Raw genomic sequence first — 15496 nt, forward strand, 5'->3', positions numbered from 1 at the left:
AACTATTTTGACGTAAGAACACTTAAAATAAACTGATCCAAACATTCTCACCCATTTTAGCCCCAACTTGTGCAGAAGACAGAAATAACCAATCTATTGATTCAACTCACTTTAAATCAACCCAAACTACCCCATTTGCCACACTTAATTAACTTCCATATTACAAAAATTCCAATTACACCAGCAAAAAAAACATTTCTAGGATAACGCTTAACAAATACACAACAAAAGAAAACTTGCAAACCTTAAATCATAGCATAATCCAAGTTTTAGAAGAACATAAAACTCAAGTTGTACAGTCTCAGAAACTAAGTTTCACTGTCTGTTGAAGCGGAAACTCCGCTTCAAAAACCAATAGAATGCATATTACTGTAACCATGGCTAGCGCGCGCCCACTGTTGAGCCAATTGTATAATTGCAGTTTCCAGTAACAGTACATAATAAATAAGTAAATTCAAACGGAGCAGTACATAAATAAGAAGCAGGTGGATATTATTTATCGCTTCCCACGACCACCAAATCTCCGATCTGGAAACTTGGAGAACTGCAACCTCAAGTAGGTAGAATGAATGCCATCTTCATCCATTATGTAACCTGACAAAATTCAACAGCAGATCAGACCACTTGTAAGATTAGTTAATAACGTAAAATATTAGCGATATCAATTTCTTTATAAGTCGAGACAGTGGAAAATCACCTTGCAATGCACGCAAGGCAGTAGCAGCACACTCTGGATTTATGAAATCCACAAACCCAAGGATAAGAGGATCTTCAGCAGGCTGCAAAATGAAGTTTTTTTTTTTTAATCAAAACACATATATATACTTACTATACTAATAGAAAGGCATAAACATCAACTTACATATTTTGAGTCCCTTTTAACAAGTCTCACTTCTTTGTAGCCTATAAAAGGACGAAAAATATCTTTTTTAAGTGTAGTTAGGGAACAAGCAACAGATATATATATATATTCAAAAATTAATAATGATTCATTCAATGCCATCTCAAAGGATACGAGCTACTTCTCTTCTGGTGCTGTCTGAAGGAAGTCCCTCTATGAAGAGGGTGTTAGAAGCACCAGGAGGGAGAGTTAGTGTTTCACGAGGCCTCCTTCTTCTATTTGGTGCTAGCTTTGGCCCACGAGCCGATGGAAGGGGATCACGAATACCAAGGGCAGGTATACTACCACCACCACCAGCTCTGGCTAGCTTTGGCCCACGAGCCAATGAAAGGGGATCACGAACACCAAGGGCAGGTATACTACCACCACCACCTGCTCTGGCTAGCTCTGACCCACGAGGCAATGAAAGGGGATCACGAACACCAAGGGCAGGTATACTACCACCACCACCTGCTCTGGCTAGCTCTGGCCCACGAGCCAATGAAAGGGGATCACGAACACCAAGGGCAGGTATACTACCACCACCACCTGCTCTGGCTAGCTCTGGCCCACGAGCCAATGAAAGGGGATCACGAACACCAAGGGCAGGTTTACTACCACCACCACCTGCTTTGGCTAGCTTTGGCCTACGGAAAAATGTAGGAGCATTTTCAGCTTCAGTGATTACCAAACTCTGGAGATAACGATCATATGCTGATCCGATTGACTGTGTGTCCATTACTCTAGGTACACCAACATCATCTGCTAATCCAATTGATTGTGTGTTCACTGCTTGAGGTCCTATACCATCATCATTCCTTCCTAAGTAATGATGCACTTCATCAGCTGATGGCATTCCAGATTGTGGCATTTCTGGTACTGCAAAGAAATATGGTCAAAACAGATAACAAAGTGAATGCAGAATGTAACTATAACTGTAAATTGGTCAAAACTCAAGACATGTCCTTTCTAATTCTAAAAGTTAATAAAACCATGATTAATTTGGCCATAAAGATTAAGTAATTGATTAACCTAACTTTTGAAGAGCCAAATCTTACCATTTTCAAGATAATGCTCTACAAACCTCCAAGTCTCCTGATGTTTTTGTGTTTCAATACATGCACAGAGAAACTACATAAAAGGAGACTTATTACCAGAAGACATGATAAGACAACCACTAGACACTTTGATGTTTTCAATCTATCTATCTCCAACTGGACTGGAGTAAGGTGATGTACCATGAATTTATGGTACTTGTAATTCTTTAAACTTGGAGTTCTGAATGTCTTTTGAGGATTTGTTAGTAGATTTGATGGTATTTTGTCTTTATATTGCAGGAAAATAGGTTTTGGCAGCAGAGATTGAAGATACAGTGTTAGCAACTGTTTTTGGGATTCCACGAGTCAATGTATGAGTCGTAGAAACTTCTACAAACCATAAGAGGAACTCGTAGAAAGGATCAACATAGTTTGAAGACAAGTGTGGAGCTACGACAGAGGACTACGAGCTGTAGGACTTTCTACAAGCTGTAGATCCAGGCCCGTAGAAGACATCAGAGAATTGAGTTCCAGTATTTGGACTAGAAGCGAGCAAACTGGACCGTACAATGGTCTACTGACCGTAGGACTAGAAAGGATCATGAGGATGTGATATGAAGACTGCTTCCACAGATGGACTCCACGACCCGTAGGAGGACCTACGGTCTGTAGATAGTGGGTCGTAGGAACTGTTGTCGAATCCTGTTTTTCCTTAGTTTCCCTAGTTTATTTTATTTTGGATTAGATGTTTATAAATACTTATCCTATATTTATTTTCGAGGGTTCAGATTTTTGTGGTTGAGAATTAACTTGTGAACCACTTTTACATTTAATTCTTGAATCATTTGGTTTATATGGAATTCAACTATTCTAATTATAACTTCATGATTTATCTTAACCAAATTACAATGAATTGTGATCACCCAAGCATGAGTAGCTAATTCCACAACTAGGATTATGGGAACCATGAGGAACTAACAAAGTATACCTAATAACTAGTAATTATTGAATAGTATTCATGCATACATTGTTTTTCTCTTCACTTTGATTGTTTTTTAATGGAGGCCCGTGTTAGAATTCCTACTCGTCAGACCAAGGGGATAATGAATGGGAAAATAGACTATACAACGGAGATTAGAGGCTACCAACCCCCATCTAATATCTTGAACGGACCAAAGGATAGCTAATCTAGGGTCAAGGGTAAGGGTTAGTAAAGCACACATTCATAGACAAGCTAAGTTGCGTGGTGAAATTCACTTATTTGTGGGACCAACCATTTAGGTGATATCTAACTTACCAATCTTGCCTGCTAAACTCTATACAAGGTTACTACTATAAGGTTTACTGAGTTAAGGACTTGTAGGGAAAACAAATACCCTAGTTTCATCTTCTGTTGATTCTTTCAAATAAAAATTCTGCTTACTTTGATACTTGTTACTTAAAATCATTCAATTAATATTTTGTCACTTAACCCCCTCCCCCATCAAGGAAATAACTCAATTAAAAGTACAATTAACAAAAAAATAAGCTAAGTCTAGACCTCATATTTCGTGGGATCGATCCTAACCTTTGTTAGGTTCTTTATTTGAACAACGACTGTTTTATACTTCTTTTGAAGGTGTTATTTGGGCGTACTAAATTTTGGCAATGATATCGGGGAATAAGGATTTTAGATTAGACTAATTGTGTAATTGTACTATTAGTTATTTTTTCTTGATTTACATTTTTATTTTTATTTTTGTTTTTGTTCATACATGTTAAGTTATAGTGTATGTCAAATACGCCGAGTCAAGGTGATGAGTCCACAAATTGGACTCATTTAGGGCTTTATTTTGATAAGAATAGTGTCCTCGAATGCTTATTTTGTCTAAATATCTAATGAAAACTCTTAAGTTTCAGGTATTTGTAGTTTTAGTGAAAGCATGGATACTTAGACGCAAAAAGGAACAAAAAGGTTGAAAAGAATGACGAAGCTAAAACCCGAGCATCGTGAAGGGGTTTACTCCCCCTTTTGTTCCAGTACGCGAAGCACTGAAGGAGAAGGATAAAAAAGGCGATGAAAAGAGCAGTCGACGCTCCGCCGAATAGTTTCGCGAAGCAGTACTATACCGCCCAATGGTCCAGAATGTGAAGGTGCTGAAGGCAAGCACAAAATGGTGATGAGACAAACGAAGGGCGAGTCGCCGAAGTCATTCGGCGACATCGACTAACTTCGCTGAAAGATCCGCCAGCGCTATTTTTTGAAGTCTATAAATACTGAACTTATTATTATTTGTAAGTGTCGAACTTTTATTTTAATTTCCATAATAAAATAGTACTTTTTAGATATTTTCTCTCAACTTTGGAGAGGGTTTTTGGGAACTTGAAGAAAGGAGTTTATCTTCCCCAAGTTGGAAGTGGGTCTTCTCTATTCTTCTTCATTTGCTTAAATTAAGGTTTAATTTCTTATAGACATTTGATTTTACTATCATTTTAGGTGTATTTTGTTATTTATTGATGTGTGGCTAAAAACCCCCTATTCTTGGGGTGTGATTTAGCAAATATGTGTTGATATTATTGTTGGGTCTTGCTTGTTGATAGGTTAGATGTAGTTTAATGGTGATTTCACCTAGTGGTTGTGGTTTAATCTAAAGGGTTTGTAGTTGCAAATACAAAGTCACTCATGTGTTTTCGGCTTGCCCGAGAGGGAGGTTGCGAAACCAAGACCACTAGACTGATGGCCTAAGGAGTGGGTCGACATGAGGTTCATCCGGAGAGGGTGAGCCCTAGTCCCATATCCTAACACTCAGTTCGAGAGAGTGAGTGGGGTAAGGTGTAGACTGGCCTTCATGCGGCAAATGGGTGTCTGAGAGGAACACATTTGAAACAGGGTAAATTGCTTGAGAAGGAACTTATTTTCATTTAAAGCTTAGCCTAGTCACTATTATCTTACAAATTTCTTGTCAAAAGCATATACCCAACTATTTATCTCAACTTGTATTGCGGTCACACCCCAAGAATATTTCCCCATACTTGATTTTCTTGTTAATTTTTGCTGTTTTCACTGCTTGTAACAAAACCCCCATATCAATATTTGACACTTTCGTGTCACCCCCTTTATTTACCTTGTTCGTTAATGTCTTTAGCTATGACTAGTTAGAGCTTAATTTTATTTTTCTATCAATTCTCAAAACCACTCCCTTGTGACTCGACCCCAACCTTTAGTTGGGTTACTATACTATCGACGATCGTAGACACTCATACCGTAGGTTAATGGGTCACGATAAGCATCACAAGGCATTTTCTTGATTCCGTTCAATCCTGAAATTCAAAAAGCTCTTCGACTTATGAATAACACCATTAAGCATCAAAATCTAGCAGAGAACGCAGAACGAGTAGGATTGGAAGAAGAAATTGAGCATAAAAATCTTCCATACAGAGAAGAGGTACCAGGAAATAACCAAAACAACCAACTGATAGCGAGAAATCAACCTTCAACCATATAGAGACCACAAGGTGGTGTGCGGAACAACTATAGGGTTGATCATAATACTATTGGGACGTCGGGTGTCATCGTGTTACCTCCACTGCCAATTGGATCAAAGTTCGTTGTCACTAGCAGCTTAATGTAAATGCTTACAACTAAAAGATTGCTCATTGCCTTACACCTGAAGATCCATATGCCCATCTTAGCAAAGTTGTCAATGTTTGTCAAAGAAGTGTGGGTAGGCCAAACTTAGATATGGATGTTATCGGGTTGCGTGTGTTCCCATTATCAGTAACTGGAGATGTAACTGTGTGACTATCTGAGCTTTCATACAACTCAATCACAACTTAGAATGAGATGCATCAAGCATTCATTGATAAGTACTTCTAGTTATCAAAGAAGTAGAGGTTGAAGGATAAAATCGACAACTTCGAGTAGACACCTGGAGAGTCGATAAGTGTTGCATGGGAACGATTTACAAGCTACCTAAAAAGTATACCTAATCACAAATTAGATGATGAGTCACTTATGGAGATATTCTGAAGAGCATTATATGACAATGAAAAAGCAGCAATGGACACTATCAGGGGAGGAACATTCATGATAAACTCATTTGAGTAAGTTGTGAAGAAACTTGAAAAGGTTGCAAAATAAATAAAACATGGTCTACTAGAGGTATTGAAACTTCAAGGAGTACTTTTGCAGTGAAGGCCAACCAACGCTCAAACCATGCAGCTGAGGATATGCGTCAAAAGGTTGCACAATTAAGAACGGATGTTGGCTTAGTGTTGAAACATTTAGGGCATGGTGCAGAAAAGGTCAATGCAGTCAACTACCAAAATAGAGCACCGCCAAGGGATGATTATGGATATGAAGAAGATGCTTACTATGTGCATGATCAGACGGAGGTTTCCGGACCAACGGTCAAGCTTCCAATCATTATTCTTGGCGCTAAGGTTAATGGAATCAAGGTTGAAACTATAATCGAGAGAATAATTTCAATCAATAAGGCTAATACAATCGCGACAACAACTATAATCAGGACAAAAACTACAATCGAGATAACAACTACAATCGAAATAGGTACAATGACAAAAATTGGGGTCAAGATAGAGAAGGTAATTAGGCAATGAAAGATAATAACAAGAACTAACAACAGTGGTGCATATGTTTCACCAAGGAATAAAGATAGAGGATTAGGGTTTGCAAGACTTAAAGACATAATGGCCACAATGATAAAAAAAAGTTCGACTCATCTGATAATAACTTCAAGGAATTACACAATGATCTATCAAGAGTGATTGACAAAGTAGAATCACATTGTACATCCATTAAGCAGATCGAACAACAGTTGGGTCAGATTTCCTCATCCCTAAATCCATAACAGAAAGATACATTTTCGAGCAATACAATTTAAAATCTAAAGAATAATAGGTATTGCATGGCAGTTACTACACAAGGTATAAAACAAACTATAGATATTCTTATGCCAATAAAGGTGGAAAGTTCAAAGGAACCTAAAGATACTGAAGTTGAACATGTAGGGGAACCAAAGGATCAACTCGAGGAAGAAAAGGAAACCAACCAAAAGATAATTTCCATTCCTAGACCTCTTCCCCCTTTTCTCAAAGATTAGTCAAGAAAATTGAGGAAGGTAAATATCGCAAGTTCATCTTAATGCTAAAGAAATTCTCAGTCAATGTCTCTCTAATTGAAGCTCTAGAACAAATGTCGGGCTATGCAAAGTTCATAAAGAATCTAGTGACTAAGAAGAGGGCTGGTAGTTTTTAAGGGGATGATGAGTTGCTACACTATATTGCCATATATAGCCTTCAGATCATTCGTGTAGAAAAAAGTGGATCCTGGACCTTTCATAATTCCATGTACAATTGGCGCATTACGTTTTGTTATAGCTCTGTGATTTTGATGCTAGCATAAACTTGATGCTTTTATCAGTGTTCAGAAAGTTGGGTTTAGGATCCCCCAAACTGACTGCAATGCGGTTATTTTTGGTAGATCTCGCTATAAAGAAATCGATTGGTCTTCTTCACGATGTTCTAGTTAAGGTTAAAGCTTTCACATTCCCTGTGAACTTTGTGATTTTGGACTGCGGGGTTGATTTTGAAGTACTCGTCATCTTAGGGAGACCATTCTTTGTAAATGGGTGTGCTCTGGTTGATATAGAGAAAGGACAGATGAAGTTCGGGTTGAATATTGAAGAGGTAACTTTCAATATTTGTTAGTCGATAAAGCATCAAAGTGATCTCAAAGTGGTTTCCGTCATAAATTTGACTATTGAAAAACAATTTAAAGTGCCAATTGAATAAGGACTAGGCCTTGAGGCGCTAGTGGTGGTGATTATGAAATTCGATAGAGAATACATTGAGGAGTATGACCAGATGGTAAATACACTTGATGGGTTGGGGAAGTTTAGTTATGTACCAAAGAAACTAAATTTGGATATGAAGAATAGAGAGACACCGCCTACAAAATCATCCATTAATGAACCTCCGAAGTTGGAACTAAAAGCTCTCTCATTTCACTAAGGTATATGTTTCTGGGTCAAAACAATACTTTATCAGTCATCATTACTGCAGATTTAACTGAATGGGAAGTAGAGGCATTAACATCTGTGTTGAGACGCTTCAAGAGGGTGATTGGATGGACTATTAATGATATCATAGGCATTCCACCGGGCATATGTTCTCATACAATTCAACTCATGCCTGATTATAAATCGAGCATTGAGCACCAAAGGAGACTAAATCCACCTATGTAAGAAGTCGTCAAGAGGAAAATTATTAAGTGGTTAGATGTTGGAGTGGTTTATCCAATTGCTGACAGTAAATAGGTAAGCCATTTTTTCAATGTGTGCTTAAGAAAGGAGGAATCATTGTGGTTCCAAACGCAAAAAAAATGAATTCATTCATATGAGGTTAGTCAGTGGTTGAAAAATATGCATAGACTATCACAAGTTGAATGCATGGACAGAGAAAGATCGTTTTATTCATGGATCAAATGTTAGATCGTCTTGCTGGTAAAATGATGATACTATTTTTTACTTTTTTAGATAGGTATTCAAACTACAATCAGATTTCTATAGCCTCTGAAGATCAAGAGAAGACCACATTTACTTGCCCATATGGGACGTTTGCTTTCAAGAGGATGTCATTCAAGTTGTGTAATGCACCGGTAACTTTTCAACATTGCGTGATGTCCAACTTCTTAGACATGGTGGAAGACATAATTGAAGTTTTCATAGATGATTTTTCTATTGTAGGAGACTCGTTTGATGATTTTTTGGCTCATCTAGGTAATGTAGTAAAAAGATATGAAGAATGCAATTTTGTGTTAAACTAGGAAAAGTGTCACTTCATGGTGAAAGAAAGAATAATTCTTGGCCATCGGATCACCAACAAAGGCATTGAAATTGATTGAGCTAAAATCAAGATGATTGAAAATTTTCCCCTACCTATCTCTGTGAAGGGTGTTAGAAGCTTCTGGGATATGCTAACTTTTATCATAGATTTATCAAAGATTTCTCTAAGATTGCTCACCCATTATGCAAGTTGCTTGAGAAGGGGATAAATTTTATTTTCGATGAGGCATGTCTAAAGGTGTTTGAGAGACTGAAAGAGAAGCTAATTTTTGTACCTATCATGATTTTATTGGATTGGGGACAACCATTCGAAGTTATGTGCGATGCGAGTAGAGAGGCGTTTGACTAGTGTTAAGGCAAAGACGTGAGAAGATTATTCATCACATATATTATACAAGCAAAGCTCTGAATGTTGCTCAAAGAAACTACACAGTGACTAAACAAAAATTACTTGTTGTAGTCTTCACGTTTGAGAAGTTTACATTCTATTTGTTTGGCACCAAAATCATTGCTCACACTGATCGTGCAGCATTAAGGTATTTTATAGCAAAGAAGGATTCTAAGCTAAGATTGATTCGTCGGGTACTATTATTGCAAGAATTTGAGTTGGTGTCGAGGCATTCCCCTGACGTCGTTCAATCTTGAAATTCAAAGAGCTCTTCAACTTATGAACAACACCGGTGAGCATCAAAATCTAGCAGAGAATGTAGAATGATCCAGAATGGAACAAGAGATTGAGCATCAAAATCTTCCACACAGAGAAGAGGTACTATGAAATAACCTAAACAACCAATCGATAGTGAAAAATCAACCTCCAACTAGATAGAGACCACAAAGTGGTGTGCAAAACAACTACAGGGTTGATCATAATATTATTGGGACGTCGGGTGTCATTGTGTTGCCTACACTGTCAGTTGGAACAAAGTTTGTTTTCACTAGCAGATTAATGCAAATGCTTATATCTAGAGGATTATTCGTTGGTCTGTCATCCGAAGACTCATATCCCCATCCTAGCCAAGTTGTCAACATTTTTCAGAGTAGTGTGGATATGACAGACTTTGATATGGATGTCATCGGGTTGCGTGTGTTCCCATTATCACTAAATGGAGATATAACTATGTGGCTATCTAAGATCACATACAACTCAATCACAACTTGAACTGAGATGCATCAGACAACATAGATAAATACTACTAGTTATCAAAGAAATTGAGGTTGAAGGATAAAATCAACAACTTTGAGTAGACACCTGGAGAATTGATAAGTGCTGCATGAGAATGATTTATAGGCTACCTGAGAAGTGTACCCAACCACAAAATAAATTATGATTCACTTATGAAGATATTTTATAGAGCATTGGATAACAAAGAAAAAGCAGTAGGGACACTATTACGGGAAGATCACATTCATAGGAACTCATTTAAGTAAGTTGCAGAGAAACTTTAAGAGGTTGCCATAACAAATAAAACATGGTCTACTAAAGGTACTGAAACTTCAAGAAGTACTTTTGCAGTAAAGGATAATCAAACTTAAATCGAGAAACTGAGGGTATGCGTCAAAAGATGGCATAATTAAGAATGGAGGCTGCTTTGTGTTGAAATTTAGGGCACGGTGCAGAAAAGGTCATTGCAGTCAACTACACAAATAGAGCACCAACATAATATGATTATGGGTATGAATAAGATACTTATATATGAATGATTAGACGGGAGTTTCGTATCAACACCTAAGCTTTCAATCAGTATTCTTGATGCCAAGGTCAAGGGAATCAAATTTGGAACTACATTGAGAGAAAAATTTCAATCGATAATGCCAATACATTCACGACAACTACTATAATCGGGATAGGAACTACAATCGTGATAATAACTATAACTGGAATGGGTATAATAACTGTAATCAGGGTTAAGATGGAGAAGGTGATTAGGTAAGGAAAGATAATAACAAAACATATAAGAGTGGTGCATATGTTCCACTACGGAATGGAGGTGGAGGATTAAGGCTTGAAATGCTTGAAGGTCAGATTTTCTCATCCCTAAATCTATAATAGAAAGGTACACTTTTGAGTAATACAGTCCAAAATTCAAAGAATTATGGATATTGCATGACAGTCACTACACGAGGAGGAAAATAAATCATGGATATTCCAAGAAAGGTGGAAAGTCCAAGGGACCCCAAAGATACTGAAGTTGAACATGTGGGGGGAACCAAAGGATCAACTCAAGTAAAAAATGAAGCCACTCAAAAATTAATTCATATGCCTAGACCTCATCTCATTTTTCCTCAAAGATAAGTCAAGAAAATCGATAAAGGTAAATATCACAAGTTCATCTTGATGTTGAAGCAACTCTCAATCAACGTCCATTTAATTGAAGCTCTAGAACAAATGCCGGGTTTACAAAATTCATGAAGGATCTAATGACTATGAAGAGGGATGCTAGTTTTGAAGATACTGATAAGTTACAACATTATAGTGTCATAGCCATAAGATCGTTCGTGTAGAAGAAGGAAAATCCAGTAGCTTTCATAATTCCATGTAGAATTGGCACATTACGTTTTGCTAAAGCTCAATGTGATTTTGGTGCTAGCATAAACTCAATGCATGTATCAATGTTCAGAAAGTTGGGTTTAGAAATCCCCAAATCGAATGCAATGGGGCTACTTATGACAGATTGCACAGTAAAAAAATCAATTGATGTGCTTCATGATGTTCTGGTTAAGGTTGAAGCTTTCATATTCCCTGGGGACTTTGTGATTTTGTACTCCGAGGTTGATTTTGAAGTGTCCATCATCTTAGGAAGACCATTTCTTGCAATCGGGCGTGCTCTATTTGATATAGATAAATGAGGGATGAAGTTCAGGTTGAATAATGAAGATGTAACTTTCAACATCTATCAGTCGATGAAGCATCAAAAGTGATCTCAAAGTGGTGTTTGTCGTAAACTTGACTATTGGGCAATCTGAAAGGTATATTGAAGAAAGACTAGGCTTCAAAGTGCTAGCGAGAGTGGTTATTAATTTTGATGGACAACACATTGAGGAGTATGACCAGATGATAAATGCACTTTATGGGTTGGGAGAGTTCAGTTATGCACCAAATAAACTAGATTTGAATTTTAAGCATACAGAGACCCCGCCTACAAAATCATCCATTGATGAACCTCCGAAGTTGGAACTCAAAGCTCTCCCATCTCACTTGAGGTATGTGTTTTCGGGTCAAAATAATATTTTGTCAGTTATCATTGCTACAGATTTAATCGAAAGGCATGTAGAAGCTTTGACATTTATGTTGAGACACTTCAAAAAGGTGATCAGATAGAGTATTGTTTACATCATAGACATTTCATCGGGCATATGTTCTCATAAAAATCCACTCATTCCTGATTGTAAATTGAGCATTGAGCACCAAAGGATACTAAATCTACTATGTAAGAAGTCGTCAAGAAGGAAATTATCAAGTGGTTAGACGCTGGATAGTTTATTCGATTGCTGACAGTAAATGGGTAAGTCATATTCAATGTGTGCCTAAAAAGGAAGGAATCATTGTGGTTCAAAATGCAAAGAATGAGTTTATTCATATGAGGCCAGTCACTGGTTGGAGAGTATGCATAGACTATTTGAATGTTGTTTATGAATCAGATGTTAGATCATATTGCTGATAAATGAGATATTATTTTTTTTATAGGTGTTCAGGCTACAATCAGATTTCTATAGCCTAAGACGACTTTCACTTGTCCATATGAGACGTTTGCTTTTAAGAGGATGTCATTCGGGTTGTGTAATGCACCAGTGACTTTTCAACGTTGCATGATGTCCAGCTTCTCAAACATGGTGAAAGACACCATTGAAATTTTCATGGATGATTTTTCTATTGTAGGAGACTCGTTTGATGATTGTTTGACTCATTTAGGTGATTTAGTAAAAAGATGTGAAGAATGCAATCTTGTGCTAAAGTGGGAAAATAATCACTTTTTTGGTGAAAGAAGACATAATTTTTTGTCATCGAATCTCAACCAAATGCATTGAAGTGGATCGAGTTAAAACTGAGGTGATTGAAAAATTACCCCCACCTATCTTCGTAAAGGGTGTTAAAAGATTTTTGGAATATGCTGACTTTTATCGCATATTTATCAAAAAGTTATCTAAGATTGCTCACCCATTACATAAGTTTCTTGAGAAGGAGATGACGTTTGTTTTTGATGAGTCCTGTTTAAAGGCTTTTGAGGGATTGAAAAAGAAGCTAATTTTTGTACCTATCATCATTTTATCGGATTTGGGACAATCATTTGAAGTCATGTACGATGCGAGTGGAGTGGCGCTTGGAGTAGTGTTAGCGCAAATACATGAGAAGATTCTTTATCCCATACATTATACAAGCAAAGCTCTAAATGTTGCTCAAAGAAACTACATCGTGACTGAACAAGAATTGCTTGTTGTAGTCTTCGCGTTTGAGAAGTTTAGATCTTATTTTCTTGGCACCAAAGTCATGATTCACATTGATCATGCGGCATTGAGGTATCTATGACAAAGAAGAAAGCTAAGCCAAGACTAAATTGTTGAGTACTATTGTTGCAAGAATTTGATTTGGAAGTTAGAGACAGAAAATTTTTAGATTTTAGATTTTTGTTGAGTTATCTTTTATATTTTTCATATTGAGGTATGTTTTAGATTTATTGTGTATTCAAAAAATTTCAAACAACTTCCAAGCAATAGTAGTTTAAAATTTCTTTTTGGACACTAATTAATTACTTTGAATTTGAAAGTTTGATTAAGAAATAAAGAATGTATCAAATTCTTATCAAGTAAGAAGAACAAATGAAATCTCATAACATACCACATTTGCAATGCCCCCAAATCATTGGATGATAATAAGTAAGATGGCTTGGTTTGTAGGGAAATAAAGTGCACAACTACAAACTTAAAAGTAAAAAAAACTGAACAAGGTGAAGCAGGGCTAAATAGGGTAGGGTAGGGCAAGGTAAAAAAAAAAAAAAGTAAACAAACGGGGCAGGATGGGTTGAATATGTAGCAAGGTAAGGCTTCACCCACCCTATTGTCATACCTATTCAAAAAATTTACATCATGGGCGGATCTAGGGATGGGAGGGTGTTCACCTAAATCCCCTCGGCAAAAGTTTACCGAATATATATATGGTAATTATTTTAATTTAGGCACATATATAGATTTTGACTCCCCTAAACACAAGAGTAGAGGTTGGTTCAATGGTTAAGGGGGTTCAAAATTCACCTTGAGATTTCAAGTATAAATTTTAGGCACTACCTTTACAGTTTCAAACCTCCTTAATGATAATTCTAAATCAATCACTGACTTATACGTGAAAAAATGAATTTATTATTTTGTTCAATTGAACTTAGCTTCTCTCTTTCCAGTATTCATAAAAACTAACACATCCTACAAAAATATTTTCATCTAACTTTCAATGAATTTCTCTTTCTTCAAAATCTCATCAGTCATCAGTCTACAATTGGAACTATTTCAAATGTCTAAATGTAGTTCTCAATGACTGAAAAAACTAAAAATGGTTTCAGGATTCCATAAATTTTAGCAATTTAAGTGATAATTACAATTCAATTTCAAAGCGACACAAACAATAATAAAGAAAATAAATCATTTCGCCTCATAAAAAAATATATAAGCTACCAAAAAAACACAAAACGTGTTCATACCATATTCAGGGTGCGGTTGATTGAGCAATCCAGCAGATTGAGAAAGTTGCGATTGATGATTCCAATAAGCATCCTCCATCTTTTCTTCTCTCTACACTTTAAAGAACAATTCACAATCCAAAAAGGAGACGAATTTGATACATAACAGAGAGAGAAAAGAATAAAGTAGAAATCTAGAAGAAAACCCTAGCTCTTGTATACTTAATTTGGGGATTTGGATTTGTGAAAACAAATTGGGGGAGAAGCTTTGGCTTTATTGTTCTTTATCTGGTGTGCGTCACGCCTATCATTTGTATAATAGTACACCCAATAGTAATCTGCCACGTAAGTCAAATAGACATCTCAATATATTTATTTATTTATTTGTGTTTGACAAGAACGCTATATTTTAACTTTTATTTGAGGTTAGATTGAATTAGATCAATTAAAAATAGATATTCAGAAATTGTATATGAAAAGTATTAAAAGTGGTGATTTGTCTTACGTCAAATGTTCAAATTGATCAAAATTTATAAAATTTGGATCTCGAAAAGCAAAATGTATCACTTGAATCAGGACAAATAGATTTTACACACTTTTTGGTCAAGAAGGAAATATTTATAGAATTACGTTTAAGTAGGATACAACAAGAAGTACTATGTTTGAAACATAGTATTATACCAACTCGTATAGTTAGAGCTATCATAATGGGCTTGGCCCGCTATACCAGCATGTAACGATCTGAGTCGTCGTTAATAAGGAGAGACAAAAATTTGGGAAATTTCTGTGCCTTGTCCCGCCAGAGCAGGCCAGGTGCCGCTAGGGCGGTGGCGTCATAGCGGGGTAAGATGGCGCCAGGGCGGGATAAGCAAGGCATAACGTAAATTACGAGAAATTCTATTTTATCCATCTTCCTAAAATACCTAAATAAGTCGTAAAACACCCTAAAAACCTCAGAAAAGTTGCTCTAAGCTTGGGAAGGAAGGAAGAGGAGATTTCTAGCGTGAGGCTGGTGAAATCTTGCGAATTCTTCGCCAAATCTATCGTTGCGAAACCCAGAAAACTGGA

General features: G+C 36.7%; 1 protein-coding gene across 1 annotated transcript; it reads right to left on the reverse strand.

Moving 5' to 3' along the window:
- Positions 1 to 496: 496 nt before the first annotated feature.
- Positions 497 to 14528, reverse strand: LOC125833982 (RNA-binding protein 1-like). The gene is made up of 6 exons (XM_049513157.1): positions 14450 to 14528; positions 1574 to 1759; positions 1016 to 1273; positions 863 to 924; positions 698 to 779; positions 497 to 594 (listed from the first exon to the last, which is right to left on the reverse strand). Exons 1-6 carry the CDS (start codon positions 14526 to 14528, stop codon positions 497 to 499), a joined length of 765 nt encoding a protein of 254 aa, XP_049369114.1.
- Between the last annotated feature and the right edge of the window lie 968 nt (positions 14529 to 15496).

Source organism: Solanum verrucosum, unplaced genomic scaffold (genome assembly GCF_900185275.1).
Source record: "Solanum verrucosum unplaced genomic scaffold, falcon-dt-bn FXZP01000108.1, whole genome shotgun sequence".
Classification (NCBI taxonomy): domain Eukaryota; kingdom Viridiplantae; phylum Streptophyta; class Magnoliopsida; order Solanales; family Solanaceae; genus Solanum; species Solanum verrucosum.

Coding starts and splice junctions, on each gene's coding strand:
- LOC125833982 (XM_049513157.1), bottom strand. CDS start 14,528: ATGGAGGATGCTTATTGGAATCATCAATCGCAACTTTCTCAATCTGCT. Junction 1,760..14,449: donor TCAACCGCACCCTGAATATG/GTATGAACACGT, acceptor ATTTCTTTGCAG/TACCAGAAATGCCACAATCT. Junction 595..697: donor TGCCTTGCGTGCATTGCAAG/GTGATTTTCCAC, acceptor GAATTTTGTCAG/GTTACATAATGGATGAAGAT.